An 18,694-nucleotide genomic window follows, 5' to 3' on the forward strand; every position below is an offset into this window, starting at 1 on the left:
TAGAGCCTTCCTGAGGTGTAGGCTACACTGTAAACCCTGATTGTCACGTTTACTCCAGAATATTGAGTAGATGCATTGTCTTAATATAATTAAGTTTAGCTACTCATTTAGTTTTTGTTATGACAACTTTCTCTGGGGCTGACTAAACTCATAAAATGTATATTTATGTAACTTAATCCATTTGAATTAGATTTACTTTTTAATAGTCAAGTTAGTTTGAACATTTTTATTTCATTTAAACAATAAGTGAGCCAGTGCAGCACTTTTGCTTATGTGCTTATGGTAGCATTTACAAGTACTGGAACCAGGCAGAGGCAGAGATGCATAGACAGAGGGAGAAGGGAAGGAGGTCACATCCGCAGACTGGCGCAACCGCACATACACAAAACAACACAATAAACAACAATTCCAGAAATAAATTGTACAAGTCCAGCAAGGGCTGTTGGGAATCTAGTCCCGATTTTACTTTAATCATTTACGTTTGAACAACTAAAGTAAATTTCAATGTTCAACTAACTTAAAATGGATGCGTTATGAATAAAATGTGAATTTTTAATTTACTTAGAATGACTTTGGGGTTTACAATGTAGTCGTCAAAACACCAAAAACAGGAGGTCTTTACCTGATGACCCCCTGTTCCAGACTGTTGCGATTCTGAGATGCACGGGAGGCTGCACTGGTTGATCCCTGGAGCCAGCATCGCCGCCGTTGTGTGTACCGATGCGGCAGGTAGTCCGCAAATAGGAGAAGTAAAACGACACATGTAATCTCATTTATTGGTATCTGAACTAGTCCCATGTATCTGTCTATTAAAAGACAAAATCCATTACTTTAGTTTGTTTTTTCAGCAGAAACAAACCCTACAATTTTAAGGCTATCTTTGGATAACATCTATAAACAGTCTCAGACAAAAGTACTGGCACCCTATACTTACTATAATTCAAGAAAACACATTACATACAAGCATTTGGTCAGCATTTCCACCATTAATTACTATGACAAAGACCAAAATACACAATTTATAGTTGTTTAACAAACAATCTGTCAAAAAATACAAAAAAACAAGTCATTTCAAATATTAGTACGACAAAAGTATTGGCACCTTTACATGAAATCTGTAAAAACTGAATAAAACTAATTTTAAAATATATCCATTGATTGAAAGCGATTAAGCCTACACAGTAATTAAGCAGATATTTTAGCAAAAAAGCAGATGATGGTCAAGACAGGTTGGATTCACGTTTGAGAAAAGCACTCATAGATGACAAGGAAATGGACACCCAAAAAATACGGAAAACAAAAATGCACAATCAGAGAAATGATCAAGAAGCACCACAGAACAACTGAAACGCTGGAAAGTGGAGCTCCAAGAAAAATACAGGTTCAGCAGGTCAGAGAATAATCCGAGCAGCTGAACAAAATCCAACATGAACAGCCAAGGACTTCCAAGAAAGATTTAGAAGCAACAGGCATAATAGTGTATGAAATAATTGTACAAAGGACACAGAACACTGAAGAGTTGTATACATGTAGTGTTCACTGCAAACCACTTTTAAAGAAAATTCATTTAAAAAAAAAAAAAACATCTCAAATATGAAAAGCAATCTGAAGCATTCTTCTACAAAATTCTCTAGTCTGATGAGATTCAAATATAACTTTTGCCAAAAAATGGACCATAGTATGTTTGGAGAAAAAAAAAAAGGAAAAGCCTTCAGTTGTTTGGGAAATGAACACAACAGGGTGAGCTGGTTGGACGAGAAATATTGGGCTCAGTGGATGCTGTCTGATTGTGTACTGTATTGCACATATCCTGGGATTTCAAGGAAAAATCATCATAGAATAAATTAGGCATAGTAATTAACTGTTTACTTTGATAGCACTTCAGGGACTGGAGACATTCATGTGATTGAAGACTGAATGAATGCAGCCGTTTATCAAAACATTCTACATAGTGCAATGATACCATCTGCTCATAGGCTGACAGCCAGGCAGTTTATATTCCAACGCAACAATGACCCAAAGAATACGGCTAAGTCAACTCAGGAGTTTTTAAATAAAATAAAGATAAAATCTTCTGGAATGGCCTTCAGAATCGCCAGATCTCAATCCAATAGAAATGCTTTGGACTGACTAAAAAAAAAAAAAAAAAAAAAAAAAAAGTGTAATCAAGCATAGTGTATCCAGTCTGCCTGAGCTGAAGGAGATAAGCAAGACAGAAACGGCCCATATTTCACCAAATGCAACACACTGGCTATGAATTATAAACATCCTAAAGCCATAATAAAAGTAGAAGTGGCAATACCTTTGTCATGAATGAATACTTTAAAAGAAATGTTTGTTTTTTGATAAAGATTTCTTAAATTACTAGAAATTGTGTATTTTGCTTTTTGTATATTAAAAAATTTGCTAACGTTTAATAAATGCTTGTCCATATGTTGCCTTGAATTATAGTACAAGTATAGAGTGCCAATACTTTTGTCTGCGACTGTACATTACAATGTTAAAAAGCAATAAATCAGTTGATTATTACTAAAAATGAATTAGTCTATAATATACATTGTTATAAAATATTTAGCCATTACAAAACATTCTAGTTGCTACTTTATAAACAGAGCAACACACTCAGCCAGTATAAAATCAATACCAATTATAAAATCCTTAGACCAGAATGAGACCAAACCTGATTGCTGCTTTTGTCACTTAACTTTCTTGTGCTGTAGGTGCTTATAAAACAATGAAGCAGTTTCTCATTTATTCTGTACAACACAGGAATACAGAAATAAGCCAGCATGTGAGTCTTTACACACAAACATCTTTCTTAATGCCCAAGATGCCAACTCATTACAACAGCAATCGCATATGGCTACAATGTCTTTTTATTGCCAGCTATCAAAGTAATTATTTATTACTGTATAGTACCTAATTATTCTATGCTGCTTCCTTGTAATTTCATTATCTGTGGAAAAAATGACAGCTAATCTAAAACAGATAATCCACTGAGCCCCAATCTTTCTCATCCATCCAGCTCCTCACGTTGTTTTCCAGATCCCCTTGTTCATTTTCCTCTGAACAAGGTTTATGACTTTGAGAGTCCTCTTCATGGAGACTATTTACCAAGTACTATTTTCCTAGCATAAAATAAATGGAGGCTTGTGTTGTACTTTCAGCTTTATCATGTTCATATACTCTCAAGTCAGCATTTGTGAGTTAGACATTTTCATATGCCTACATTATAAACAACTGAGAAAAAATATTATTATTATAAACTCAATCAATTGAAACACCAAATCTTTTATCCCGTGCGAGTTGAAAAACCGTAGGCTAATACATGGTTAACTTCTATAGGGCTATGACTGCAGAGTTTACCCACAGTAGTTTCCAGGAAAAAATGTCAGCCTTTCATAACAGAATAAAACAAAATGATGACCTTTAGATTTAAAATTGTTTGTGCAGAAATGGATAAGTAAAAAAAAAATAACAAAAAGGCAAATAAAAATTCTAAACAAGAAATTAGCTCAGTGAAACCAGAGAAATTCAGGAACTTCCAAAAAATCAAAATGAAAACATCAAAATGTGTCAAACAAACAAAAAAAACCCCACTAAATATCAGGCAGACTATAGTTTACCATGGTTTATCCATGTCACCAGGAGGCTCGTGAAAATACAGCCTTGTCAGTATATACACTGCTCCAAATCTTACTTTGCCTTTAAAAAACATTTCTCTCATTATCCAAAATACACCTAAAATAAGAACGGACTATCCTGTATCACATTTAAAAACATAACCTACAATACAGTAAATGAACATTTACCTGCAGTAATAAACTATGTTTTAAAGTATATTAAATTAAGTGAAACAGGAGGTAATGTTTCATCAGCATTTATATCTTAAAAGATCACCTTCGGAAACGCCACCCTGTAAAATGTGTACATAATGCATACGAAACTATAACAACAAGGTTGCAATTCATTTCAAAAGTTGAGTGCTTCATTAGTCCAAAATTAATCTCCTTATTTGCTGGGCTTGACCTCAGATGGGTTCTCTCCTGTGTCCAATGTTTTCAGCAATCGGAAAAGGCCAGCTGCCTCTCTTATCCGGCTGAACTCAATACAAAATGCCTGAACTTCAATAAACAAGTCCTGGACGTTGATGATTTTATTCCGGATCAAAGACTGGAGGAAAACACAGACAAGGCGCACCAAACGATTCTGAAAGAGAGACAAAAAAATTGAAATTAAAATAACAAAAAAAGTGTGATTTTAATGAGGAAGCATTATATTTGAAGAGCTTTACATATCCTCATAATTGTGATAAAACTTTCTTACCACATTCTGTAGTACAATTTACTGAAAGCATGATGCCTGTTGGGCAGTCCATCAGTACACAAGTTGCTAAACACAAGTTTAGTTCACTACTACTAAAATATTAGGTTATGCACCGATACTGAAAATTAAACTCTGCTATTCATTTTTTCAGCTACCCAAGAGGAATTTAGTCTCGGTTCTAGCATTGTAGGAGAGTCTACACAACCATTTTATTTAGGAATCATCATTATTATTTCAAGTAAAAGTTAACCAGAAATAAGACTGCCTAAAATCTGTTCCACTCAGCATTTTGATTACATGCTAAACACTTGACAGTAGTGGTAGGCTGCACCAGTCACACATGGGTCTCTTTCCTCAATTCTTTTCGCTTATCCAACTTCCTCAACAAAAGGTTTAAGTGAAAGAAAGGGTCTCTTTTGGAGTGCTGAACCACAACATTGTTGCTAGGCTCTCATACACAATGTGATTGCTTTATTGATCTGTCACCAGAGAGAAGTACATTTATTTTCGTGGACTATAATGGCCAGAATCGATTACTTATACTAGGAACAAACACTTTAAGGCACAACGCTGGAAGAAAAAACCCTGCTTTAAATTAAACTTCAGTTGTAGTTTCTACCATGTAAAAGTACTGAAAAACAAAACCTGGTTTCACACAATGACGATAACCACACAGACCCGCAAGTAAGGCCTGTGCCGTGGGTCTATAAAATGTTGTAGATACATAGATGATTTATTAATACTGTATTAATACAGTGAAATTAACTCTTTCAGCACCAAGTAAAAATTCACAGAAAGACCATATTCCTCAATTGTCTTTTAAAAGTTAGACTGTATATACTGGCATTAGAGATTAGTCTACTGCTCTGCTATACCGAGTGGCGTTTCCTGTACTATAAAGTGGTCAGTAGTATTGACTGTAAGTCGTACTATAAGTTGAACGAGTTAACGGAGATGCTGCAGCCCCCCCTAGAGCTGTGGACTGTAAATACAAATTCCTGGTTCAGTAACGAGGCTGCTTACTGATCCCGAGGATGATCCCAAAACTTTAATGCACAGGGAAAAACAAGACTTGCAAATATGGTGAAACTATAGAAATCCATGATTCGTTTTGCAGTGTTATTCATTACCAAAGACCAACTGAGTGTTTCTATTTTGAAATTTTTAGAATACCAAGAAGAAAACAGCTTACCTGCATGTACTTGTCTTTGATCTGCTCACAGGTGGAGATGCAATTTGAAATGTATAAATGGATGAATTCTGGAGGGAGATCTACTGCTGTTGTAAGCCTATTGTAAAAAATAATAATAATCGGTTACAAATACAAGGACGACAGAAATGCTGGGTTGTAATGCACAGTAGTTGCATGTCTCTGTAGGGGGACACCAGGGGGTCTTTTTACTATTTTATACCTGTTCATCTGGTGAAACAGCCAACTAAGAACATCATCTCATTCTTGATACAGTGGCTTGTGATAGTGACAGCGGAATTAATGCCATAAGGCACTGTACACAACAAGATGGCAGGAAACCATGCATGAAACACACACCCAGCTGTTCACTACCATTGTCCTGTACGAAAGTTCAGTGAACATCCAGGGATAAAAAAAAAACCATCCTAACTTACAAGGTTTTACCTACTAGATGCAACAAATACGCAATAACACAAGACTCAAGAGGAGGTAATAATACCAGAAAAACTCTTCTAATATGATGTGGAGGGCATCATTGTGATTACAGGTGAATAAAGATATGCATTTCTTTTGGGCTTGTTTTGTTCTTACATGCATGACTTATGAACTGTCTATGGAACAATCTGATTTTATTGTATACGAATCCCTTGAAGGCGTTTGAAGCCGTGGCACAATTACATCATGATGTCAAAGATTCATAGCTCAGCTTGTATTTACTGCTGATTTGTCAAAATGACCTGCAATGTTTAGAAATGATTTTAAATCCTGTAGTGATGAGCAATGTGGAGCTTTCAGGGTCCTCTTCGGAGCTGAAGAGACCGCAGACTTCACTAGGAAGCAGAGCTATTTTTAATACAGTAAGTGGCAATTTGTGTCTCGTTTTTAATTTAGTATTCCACAGCCTGTCACTGTTAAACAGAGAACATTAAAACAGACAGGAGACTTTACTTGTTTGTGACATTATACATTTGTGAAGTAGTGTATACAAAAAGCTAGTGGAGTGTTATTAAGGTACTATTAATGTGAACAGTAATAATAGCATTTACTTTCAGGCTGAGTCGTGCAGTTTAAAGACAGAAGTAGACACTGGTCTTTATTAAAAAAAAAAAAAACATTTAGAACATACTGCAAATTTGAATGTCTTTGTGGCTGTGTGAGGGAAGTTACCATGAACATTATCGTGTGGCTGCATTGACGTTTTTCCATGTATAGCACTGCTGAGGCACTTCTTATTAAAGACAATCTACTTACATAATTGAAACCATTAGTGGCAGTACTTAATTATTTTTGCAATGCTTTTGAAGTTTGACAGCTTTGTGATTGTAGCAAGAGTTCACAGGTTCTTGCTCGGACTAGGTACCATGAACACTTTCTGTAGAGGTTTAATACCACCATGACACTTGAAGCTTCAATTCTGTTCCAGCCATTTCAGCCACTTAATTATAAGACTTTGTAACTTAAGGTGGCATGCGCTTACACGGATGGCTTTAATTAAAGAGCGATAAGGTTTTAACCCTTCAACAAAAGGCAAGGCTATTAAAGATGCTGCAAATCAAGTCATTCAATGATAAACCATGTTATCCAAACATATTATGGTCTTGCCATTTAAAGTTACCTAGGAATAAGCCAGGTGACACACCATGACACAAACTATATTCAGCCAGTTACTGGAAGTTTAAATACTGTTTCTAATGCAACAGTACATTTAGATTGCAGATGAAGAGACCCTCTCCCTAACTTTGTACATTTTAATTAATTCATAACAGTGAAATTGGATTAAAAATAAATCTTAAATGTGAGAGTCACAGGTGAATAAACTATGAAGTTATGAGCCATGTTTCAGGGGTGTATTAGTTAGGGTCCACCAAAAATACAGCAGCAAGGCGGCAAAACTTAGGAAGCTATAACAATCAAGTATAAAACTATGGATATTACAATTTATGGCAACTACAGAGTACTTGATTGTACCACTATATGAAATTACTGATAAAAATAAGTTTAGAGGATTTTCTAGGGAAGGGGTAGGAACACAGGATCAATGAATGACCAAGATTACCAACCCTGGCACTACACAATACTGAACAGAAACATTATGAGCTTTCTGTGCAGTTATACAATAAATAAACAAACAAACATTTTGAAGTGACTACATCTTAAAATACAACCTGCAGAGCAGAAAGAGTTAAAACAGGTGGCGACACAAGAAGATTAAACTGCAGTAACATCACGTAGGAACAAGGTTGTGAGAAATGGAAAGAAGTAGACAGCATAACACTCCAAACAGAATGGGGCAAGAAAATAAGCACAGAACACTCCCAGCCCTCCTTTCAGGCAGTGGAGATAAAACCAGGCAGAAAAGGTCCTTGCATGTTTTTGTTTTTTTTAGTTCTTTCTCTTAAAAAAGTACCACAACTGTCAATCCAAAGAGACAGTATGAAATAAGCAAAGCTTTAGGTCATCAGTAAGTAGATTGGAAGTTAATATTTATTTTAGGTAGCTTGGATGCAAATGTGACAAAGTCATGGCATGTAGAGGCCTTCTGCCACACTCCAATTGGGAACTGAGAAACTGTCTTGTGCCCTACTAGAAATACATATCTAATGGTCAATTGCAATGAGCTCTCTACTATCTTCGTACACTAACACTGAATTTACAAATACTAAAAGAGATTCAACAACAAACATTTCAATTAGAAGTCTGTTTCAATGTCTTCAAAATGCCAAAAGGTTGTTCATTTAATGTATTAAATGTTTCTTTTAGTAGTTGTAAATGTAAAAAAAGCCTCACATAAAGGACAAGTTATTAATTAGGAATAGACATCTGCACATACAGTACTGCGTCTCTCATTGACTGTTGGCGGGCATCCCCATCAAACTGAGAATCGGAATTTGTACTTTTACTGCTAGCAAGGACTTGCATTTCTGTAGGATCTTAGTCCTTGAAAGATCATTTCAAAGTTTCCATACCACACCCAAATACTACCTCTTAAAAATACCTGGATTATTAATCATTATTACACACCAGTTGGGAGGGTGAGTAATTCAGCTATTGAATTATATGATTGTGCAATCTATTTGTACAACCTAATTACAACAAGTGAAGGCAGAGACAATACTGATCACATTCCCATGGAGACTGAAAACAAAACACATACCTATTTACCACCTCCATGGAATGGAGAGACATGTCCATATTTACAAGCACAGAGAAATACTCAGTGATCTGACTTGACTGCATCAGTTTCAGCAGCATCTCGATTGCAACCAACGGGTTGTTTTCTACCAGGTCAGGCAGTTTGGCCGGGGACAGGCCAATGTGATAAACCAGTTTAGGATCCTTTTCTAGCTCCCCAAGCAGCTGTAAAAGAACAACATGCAAGTTAGATTATTTCGGAGATAAACTATTAGAAAATGTTGCAGCAGAGAGATACAAGAAGCAATGGTACAGATGTCTGAATTCTAGAGCTGCAACAATTATTTGTCCATTGTCATATTTTGCATTATTCAATATTTTCATAACCCACCCTTTGTAGACAGAAATGGTTTTGTTAATTAAACTTAGCAGTTCTCTCTTAATAAATGTAAATATACGTGCCACATTGGAATCCCTGTAAAAGGGTGCTTGGGCTATCCCGACATATATCGGAAACTACAAACACAAGTTGCCGTGAAGGTGGCGAGCAAGACACACAGTCGTCAGCAGCGGGTTCCACTTCCTCTGTAACAATTAAAACCTTGACTTCGGTTACACACAGACATTGTGGTTTTGGTTTGTTCTCTACACAGCACCAGATCCCAGTTAAGGCACATGGTGACCAGAGGTGTGTGTGTGGGGGGGGGGTCTCCTCTCCCACAGTGAGGGTGTACCGGGATTAAAATGGTGGATTCCAGTTCATTTTTGCATGGTTTCAATAAAAACAAAGTGTTAGACTCTCAATAAATAAGAAAAAATAAGTTGGTTAAGTAAGCAGTAACCCACAGCAGGGTAAGCAGGAAGACATAGGCCTATGTTCATGCCTGGGTGTGTTGCGAGCCACGATGCCATCGGCTGTGTGACTTCAACCACTCACAAGAGCAAATAGACATGTCTTGCTGCACACCCTGGAGGGGGTTATTACGCTTATAAAAAGAAAACAAAACACAATAATATTTGAAATATTAAATTAAGCATTATGTAATGCATATTCAGCCAGTGGGGAAAAAAGGTCCCATACACAGTCTTTAGAAGCTACAGATTTGCTGGAAAATATCAAGGTTGTATTTTTTTATTTTATTTTTTTATGTGCAGTTTAAAAAAACTAAAAATGTACTGCTTATTTATATGTTTTATACACTTTGGTAAGCGAAGTTGACATTTAAAATCACTGTTTCACCTAGCACAATAATCGCGCTCTGCACCTTTATTTTGTATTCCTCCAAACTCGCTTCCAACGTCTGTTCGCAGCACTGGTTTAACTCCTCCAGAACCTCCCAGACAGTCAGTGAGGCAGTCATGCAGAATGTCACATCAGTCAACCTGAACAGAACTGCTCACTGCATTATAATACACACCGATGTCTGCAATAACTAATGTATGCAACTTTTTACACCACATTCTTGTGGCCAAAGAGACTGAGATTTTAATGAAATGAAATCCACAAAATTGATTGATCTTCAGAGGTCATTTGCCCCGAGCCTTGTATAAGACAATTCTTCCTGCATGGCCATGTGATCTTGTTTAGCCAATCACAGCGGTATAATTTATGTAAGCCAGTTTATAATTATACTTACTTGCATATATCATAAATTGACGCATTAGATTCTGCAAGTAGGGTTTAAATCGCATTTTTCTGGAGGGACTAGGTAGTGGTCTGCTTGTAGTGTCTGACAAAGTACTCCATTAATGCAATGAAGGAGCTCTACTTTTCAGCAAGGCAAGATCAGCAAGAAGAACATTTTACTTTTGGAGCATCAAGGCACATGCAATATAAGACTGGCTGAAAAAACAACTGGTATCAAAAACTGACTGCAAGCATCCAAGTAGCTAAGTAATAATAACACATCCGAAAATAAATCTTAATATTTATTAATAAAAGTATCTGGCGCAAATATTGTTCTACAGTAGATGGTAGATCGCACAGCTCGCCATCTTATTTTGAAAACCCTGAAATTAAATTGGTACAATATTTGCACAGTATGATAACCATTAAAAAAAAAAAACATTAATATCACGATACACATCATGCAGCACTTAGTGGTCCCTCCAGGACAGCTCACAAAGCAATGTGTGGAACCTAATATTAATTTCCCCTTCATGAGTTATCCCAGTACTTTTCAAGAGTGCCAAACATGTGAATAAAAAGGAAAATCAGCTGTCTGTATACCTTATATTGTTTTTGGATTCTACTGATTTTTGTTTGAATGCCCAATTCCCTATGTTTAACATACCTGTGTCTGCTGCTGTGCAGACAGCGGACTTTTGAAAGCCTTGGACATGACGCGCTTGATCTCCACGCCAGTGCTGTTCTTCACACACATAGAGCGGTCCCACTGGATGGTGTGGTCAGGCTCTGAAGGGTTAAGCCAGGCCAGCTCATCGTCACACACGTGCAGTGGCGGGGCAGGCCGGATGAACTCTGGACGAAAGTGACCTCCACAAAGGAAACATACACAGAAAATATTAAGAAAATAAACAGTGTTTCTCGGTTTCCAGGCTTTATTTTTCCATTCACAAACAGTCAAATCTCTTCCTATTCCCTTCCTGCTCTATTACTTTAATCAACTTCTAGAACTGTGGCAGGAACTAGGATTGATTATGAATAATACAGAAGCAATGTGTAAATAAACCTTGTGGAACTGAATCACTCAGAATATTTCACTTAGTTTCCTGATGCAAGCCTGAAACAGCCAAGAGAATCACTTCTGACGAAAGGTGTCAAACCCCAGAGAATATTTTATTTTGTCCTATAATTTCTACAGATATTAGCAAAAGTATTGGAATAATACTCAAAACCAAGTTATGGACCACTGAAATGGGAACATGAAGGAAATACGGATATAGCTGCTTTAGTAATCAAGTGTGCGGGAATGATGTCAAAGTTTGCACACGTGCAGTACACTATCAGAATACATTTTCTGAAAAGTGTGTTTATAGGACATTGTTTACCCCAAGCTGCTACAGTCTCTTTTTTGGAAACTGAACTGTGAGGATTACACTAGTGTATATTTTACACAGTCCGTTTTGCCCCTACATTTCTCAGCAGGTTAATATGACATAAGAAAAATAACAAAAAGTATATGCAAGCAAGTGCTTTCTGCACTGGTGGGCAGTCTAGATATTGCCTGGTTATGCTTAAGGGTGTCAGGCCAATTGGTTTTAAGCTTGATGTGCACCTTGAAACATCACTGAAGAAAAGCAGTTGTAAGCATGACACAAACATGCAGCTAGACACTCGTTACTTTTAAAAAAAAAAAAAAAATTTTAGTCAGCAGCAAGATGTATTCTAAACATCTGGCCCAGTATACAGAGCTTAAACTTCTTATTTAAAAATATGTTTACTTTAAAAACAAAAAAACAAAAAAACAAAAAAACGCATTTTTGTGAAATGGTTCTTTGTTAACAGTCTAGGGCAGTTTCATGAATATCAAACTAATATTGGGAGAAAGATATCTGAATGTATCCTACACATTTGGAAAGTTCCTTTGGGACCGATGTGTTTGAGAAATACTGAGGAGTCTTCCTTTCAACAGATGGTGTGCAGTTCCTTCATCGTTCGTGTCATTTGCATAATGGTTTTAATTTTACACCAAAATATATTTCCTTGTTTTCTGTTTACCACATAGTTCTAGACCTTAGCATTCTGTGAGATTCTGTGAATGCTGAGCTTTGCTTCATGAGAAGGTTTTAACTGTGTAGGGGCATTGCTTTTTCCACCACTGAAAACAGCTTGCCACTATTGCATCAGACTCAAACACATCAATTACTTGTGGCTAAGCTATAATAATTCCAATAAAATAATTTACAAAGGGATATGTCAGTTGGCCAGAAACAATGCTCTCACATAGAAAGAACCATCAAACAACAATTAATACCAACATTCATGATTTAGGATGATTAAAGCTAAATATTCTGTAGACCTATTTCTAAATAAAGTGAACGTGACTAATATCTTTTCTCCCCCCAACTTCTCAAAACGAACGAAGGATTTCCCGTGAACAAGTTGTTTTGATGACAATTAGCTTTCATTCACTATGCAACAGGCAGCGTATTAACCGTGAGCAACAAATTCCTGCCACTGTATTGACTGGGGTCCAATAAGCCTAGCAGGAAAGGCTTCAATTACACACACTAACCATCTGTTTGTTTTTTTTTGGAAGAACTTCCTAGGAAGTGCTGACATTGCAGATTTTAACAAACAACTAAAACAGAATAAAAGTCCATACGTGTAAGCGTACGGTGTCATTAAACAAAGACAAGAAACTACTGTTGCCTCTTTATGACCAACTCACTATTAACAACACTACTGTCTGTCAGTCCATTCAGAAGGATTCAATTTAAATAAGCGTTTTGGAAATAAGCAAAGATTTCCAATGTTAGTATTATAAAAATAGTAAAATAATAATAATTTAAACTACACAGAAGCGCATTTTAACATGACATTATTTAAATTTAATGTTATTGGAAACCAGAGTATTACAATTTTTAGTTAGAGAGAAGTTCTGACACATTTAAGCATTTCTTCCTGTTCCTTCACGCTGTAGTTTATGGAGGTCCTTTTTTACACCACTACAAGTGTAGTAATGCTGACACCTGGTGGCAACAAATGTGAACTGAATCGTGCCCATTCATTTAGATTGTCAATACCACTTAGTTTATAAAAGTACTTATCAGTGTTATTCAGCCTTTGCTTTCTGACCTTCACCTTTCCGTGCTTTTTCAGCTTTGTGTAGCTCTGATCTCTTCTAAAGTTGGTGGTGCAGTTTTTAGACGGCAGCCGCCATATCAGAGGTTGTCTCGTCATTACTTTCCAATTTGGTGAAAATACATCCGTAGTCAATGCAAAAAGCTAGTGTGCCATCTAATGACACAAACCAGCACAGACTGTACTAGGGTATGCTGTTTGGGTGCATTTCCAAAGTAAAAAGATATTTATTTTGAACAAGCTAACTCAGTTGCTAATGTGATCACTTTAAAATTTGTATCACATTTTTATTAGTGAACGATGGCATCTTAAACAGTTTTCCTTACTATATGCAAAAGGAAATTCAGAACAGACTGACATCAGCAAACCGACTTTCTAATTCTGATTACAATCTAAACAATTTGCAACCTATTTCTCATATTGCCACTTTCAGGATTAATGGGGGGGGGGGGGGTTGCAGACTGGATAAATGTTCCTGCTCATACATATAATATATAATACATATTTCTGTTATCCTACACCACAATTACAGTATACAATGGTTAATGCTATTCGTGTTCCTACTGTATGAACAAAGTGAAGAAAAAGGCAATTTTCATATGAACACCGTTTTATTCAATGTCCTGTACAAAACAAGTCTCATTACTGCTCAGCTTTCTCACCTGGCCTCACACAAACACCTCATCCACTGCTACCTTGCTGTAGATGATGCAGTTATAGCAGTGTTTTGTTAACTGATTATACTGTATTTTGATAATGTTTTGAAGGAAACTGTCAACGACACAGAATACAAGTTTTAATGTTTCAATGACAGAAACAAGCGACTGCTGTGGGACAGCCTACTTATTCTCCTTATTTACAGTATTCCAGCTTTTTCAAGCAAATGAAGAAATCTATATACTAATACACTAGTTATACTAACTCCATAGGTTTAATAATCATTAGTAACAACATTGTAAACTATCCTGTGCAATGTCACGTGAACTGCAGATATAAATCCAATAATATATGTCTTCATTATTAAAATACATTCTTAATGGTATTGCTATACACGTTATCTATCCCATGCCAAAAAAAGGCCCTAAACTGAAAGAGGTGTTCAGGTAAGACTGAGGTGTGCTCACAGAGCATCAAGGGTATATTCTCATGACTCTGCCATGGTCTATTTCATAAGTACTAAATTCACAAGGTAAATGTGCTAAATACTTACTTTCTATTGGTGGTCGTGGCCCACTAACTAAGGCTTCTGTAATCTGATTGGCTACAGAGCTGTCGAATCCCGAGTTGGACGAATCTGGGTCGGGATCATTGAGAATACTGGGAAAGCTGGCCTTGCTTTGGGTTGGCAGCTCTGACTGACGTTCTGAAGAAAGAAATAAAAAAAAAAAAAACACATATTTATAACTTATATTTAGGGGCTGTGATGTTTAAGTTCAAAGAACACCACTTTTTATTTATTTATTTTTCACTTTTGTTTAAAAAACAAAAACATTAATTACTCATGCTTTACACTCTCGTACCCAACAACAAAAAAGTCTTCACATTTTTTATATACTTCCATTACATGCACTTATTAATAATGAAATATCTTGAGAGTGAAAAACATCATCTCTTAAAATTCCATTTTGTGGTACCTCTTACAAACATTATCAGTATTAAACACTGGTGTTTGCTTTGATTGTGTTGAAAATCGTGTTTGTTTTTATGCTAATATTCCAAATTCAATACTAGAGATAAACACCTGCATCCTGGTACCGGTGTTGAAGGTCCAATTATACCTAGACTGTTGCACCGAGTTTAAACTTTATCTACAGCACTGGACAGGTATTGGAAATATCCGACAATCCAAATTTCCCATACCCCACGTAAAAAACAAGCAAAGAGAAAAACAACCTTCAAGACAAGAAGGGAGCAATGTTGCTAGTGCTAATGTTGCTGGCTAGAGAAGTAAGATGTTTAAAAATAGCAGCTTACAAAGACTGATAAAATAGTTTGATGTGTGCGCAATGGATGGAGAAATATTGAATGGACATAATAGCAATGTTGCCAAGGAGAGTTATTTTGTAAAGCCTTTGCTTTGAGAGACAGTCACCTGCCAAAGCCAGCTGAAGCCCACTTATATCCACAGACTGAGGCACGTTACCGACATCCATGCATGAGATCTGTCGAGGGGTTTTCTTGAAGAGATCCCTAGGGGGAGCCAGCATGAGTTGGGAGAGGAAAAACTTTTCTGGCAATGTTATGGGAGGCAGAAAACCTATAAAAGAAATTCAAAATCAGAGCTAGAAAGTAGCCTTTGTAGTTTAACATGATCTACAGCCACACTATGTAATAACAAAAAAAGAAAAAAATCTCTTCCAGACCTTAGAATTTGATTCTTTTGCATTTTATCTTTGAGTCATTAAAAAATACAGTTATATTTTAATATTTTTAAACATGACTGAGAGAAGACTTATTATACTGTATCTAAATATATACTTTTTGTATAGTATAGAATAATAAAAGTGTAAATGTTTCTGACCCCAGATTGAATGTATGATGAGATTGTCTTTTAGAGGGATGTTTTTATAGATGTGAAATTACTGCTGTCTGTTTATGATCATCTTGCCAGGAAACCTGTAAAATCGGCCTCGGACTCAATGGGTCAGTTGCAGAGTACCAGACTGACTCCACTTTGTGTGTCTAACTAGTGGATTAAGCAGGTTTAGTCCACTTGATTGGACTAAAATTAGTACACCTTCTAAACCGGATTGCAGTGTACCAGAAGTGAATCATCACAGGTAAATCTGCTAAAATCAGACTAAACTAATTTCACTTAATAAGCTTTAACGATAAACAACTAATTGTCCATCATCATGCAATTCAACTTTACTGTGTCTATGTAGCAATGTTGGCAGCTTAAATGTCAGTACAGAATGATCCACCAGTTTGAAATGTGCATGAAAAAGACTTTTTACGTAAATATGTTTGATGTCATAAGAATGAATATTTATTTTTGTACAGGGATCCCTTTATATATGTATCTGACAATACATCCAACATATCAGATTAGCAAAGAAGGATTTATACAGCTATAAATTAAAAAAAAAAGAACATAATTTAGATATTTTATTCTACATCATGTAGTCAAAGAAACTACAAAATGATAACACAGAAATCTATCAGAAGCCTATAACAGTCAGTAGTATAGTGTTTCATGTTAGATTTCAAAATGTCACATTTTTCAATTTATCAGTTTTTTGCTGTATATGGAAACCTACAAAGTGGTATGTAATGTAATACACTAAAGTAACATTATTTAAAAGGTCCATTCGTCTTTATGAACCAAACTGTGTTAATTCTACAGGGTGATGCAAAACTTTTGGCTGTAGCTGTTGGTTAGTCTCCATTATTGGTCTAACTTGTTCAATTACAGGGATCATCTGTTTGGTACGCTGTAAACAGGATTAAGTTATTATAGATTTGCAGTATTTTCTGGTCTGCATTTTTGATGTGGACTAAATCACTGGTACACTGCAACTGACTCAATGGTTTTTTTCATGGTTAAAGAATTAATAAATAAATAAAATAAATATTAATGAATGCAAACATGGTCATTTTTCCTAATGGATACATTTCACAGTGTTTGTTTGAATAGTCTAATATTTTCCCTTACATACTTGTGTTATACAACGTCATTAAGTTTCACCACAACTGGATAGGTGGTTCTCTATATACATTTTTACATATTGTGGGTTGTATGTATATACGTTCAGACCTGCTAACAGGCATCTCCTTATGTTTTCAGATTCTCCCAAAAGCTGTATTAACCAGTGGGGTGTGTGTGTGTGTGTGTGTGTGTCCAGATATGTAAAAATGTACAGTACCCTATTCACTGCCCCCAAGTAATATTGTTATGGTCAACTTTTCAATTTTAACAGGTATAGGGTGTTGCCAGGTTCCCAGTCAATGGCTAAAATGCACAATCTGAAACAGGTACCATTTATCTCCTAAATCTCTCTGTAGGAGACAAGAATATCCCTTTCACAAGATGTGTTTAGTGCAGTTCCTACAGGAGGGAGATATTAGTTAAACAGCAGTAGAATGAACCAATTCTCAATTCCTTGATAAAAGATGCACTGATCAATTTACACTTGGAATTTCTGATTGCCAAACACAGAAACGTTATGATTCTTTGTATTAATGTATTGAAGGAATTGGCTCTAGAATGGTAAACTTTTGTCTCAGGCAGTAATACCCCTGACAATTTTGTAAATAAACCTCCCTGAAATGGAAAAGTTTATAAAACAGACCCCTCCTCTATCTTCATTATACTGCATTTACTTTCAGTTACATAGACGCAGCATGTGTTGTGGATTACGAACTAGAAAGGTCTGTTTCTGCCTTACAAATAAATGATAGGGTTGCCCCAATAAATATTTAATTGTTGGATATTTCCGAAGACCCTACAGTAACACTGGCTATGCAAATGATGCGCTAAGATTTACCGGAGAGAGGTTTCTCCTGCTCTTCTCCGACTGGCGCCGGGTTCAGGAGATGGGCAAAGACAGCGGCAAAGGGGTTTGCAGCGAGCGGTTCGGTGCGGTACATCTCCCACAGTAGGTATAGCGCGGTGAGGCGCTGCGGGGAGCTAGGTAGTAAATCGGGCTGCTGCAGGAGCATCACTAGCGCTGAGCCCACTCGGAAGTGTTCAGCTTTGCCAAAGTAATGGTGGAAGGCCGTGGAGAGGCCCTCGAAAGTGTTCGTGCAGGCCTCCTCAGAGATGATCCCCAGCAGATTGGAGAGCTCCTTCGGGGCCAGCGACATGTTTCTCCGGTGGACGAGGGTTTATCAAGGAAAACAATCCAGAGATAATCCTGAAATACCCTCCAAACACGGGCTCTTGCTAACACCACATCACTCCTCTGTTCTGGTATCTGAAACCAAACAACTCGCGGCTTCTCCGAGCTCTTGTCGTAAAAATAATTAGCCAGTTAATTAGTTGTGATCATCACAAAACTGACGTGTATTCTGCGCAAACAAGATGCTTCCATGGATAATATAATTCCGATTCTATGATTTTGACAGCGTGTCCAAAAGGACTGGAAATTAACTACAACTTCAATCTGCCGGAACCAGCACTTTACAGACTGATGTTTACGACAGGACGGGAGAACGGTGCATCGTGGGAAATGTAGTTTTTGGAACTTTTGATTCACCTTTACCTTTTCTAATAATTTTTCAAGTACTAATGTCCTAATTAAAACATAACAATTTGTTTAAACCACATTCTATAT

At 36.5% G+C, this 18,694-nt stretch overlaps 1 protein-coding gene across 2 annotated transcripts; it reads right to left on the bottom strand.

The window, feature by feature from the left end:
- Positions 1–2,735: 2,735 nt before the first annotated feature.
- Positions 2,736–18,558, bottom strand: LOC121328134 (CCR4-NOT transcription complex subunit 11-like). Of its 2 annotated transcripts, XM_041272644.1 has the most exons (7): positions 17,906–18,557; positions 15,511–15,675; positions 14,629–14,781; positions 10,945–11,147; positions 8,673–8,875; positions 5,519–5,615; positions 2,736–4,209 (listed from the first exon to the last, which is right to left on the bottom strand). In XM_041272644.1, exons 1-7 carry the CDS (start codon positions 18,222–18,224, stop codon positions 4,012–4,014), a joined length of 1,338 nt encoding a protein of 445 aa, XP_041128578.1. In that variant the 5' UTR covers positions 18,225–18,557; the 3' UTR covers positions 2,736–4,011. The 2 variants fall into 2 exon arrangements, with proteins under 2 accessions (XP_041128578.1, XP_041128579.1); XM_041272645.1 differs by lacking the exon at positions 15,511–15,675 and having other exon boundaries at positions 17,906–18,558.
- Positions 18,559–18,694: the final 136 nt, after the last annotated feature.

This window comes from Polyodon spathula, chromosome 15 (genome assembly GCF_017654505.1).
Source record: "Polyodon spathula isolate WHYD16114869_AA chromosome 15, ASM1765450v1, whole genome shotgun sequence".
Lineage (NCBI taxonomy): Eukaryota > Metazoa > Chordata > Actinopteri > Acipenseriformes > Polyodontidae > Polyodon > Polyodon spathula.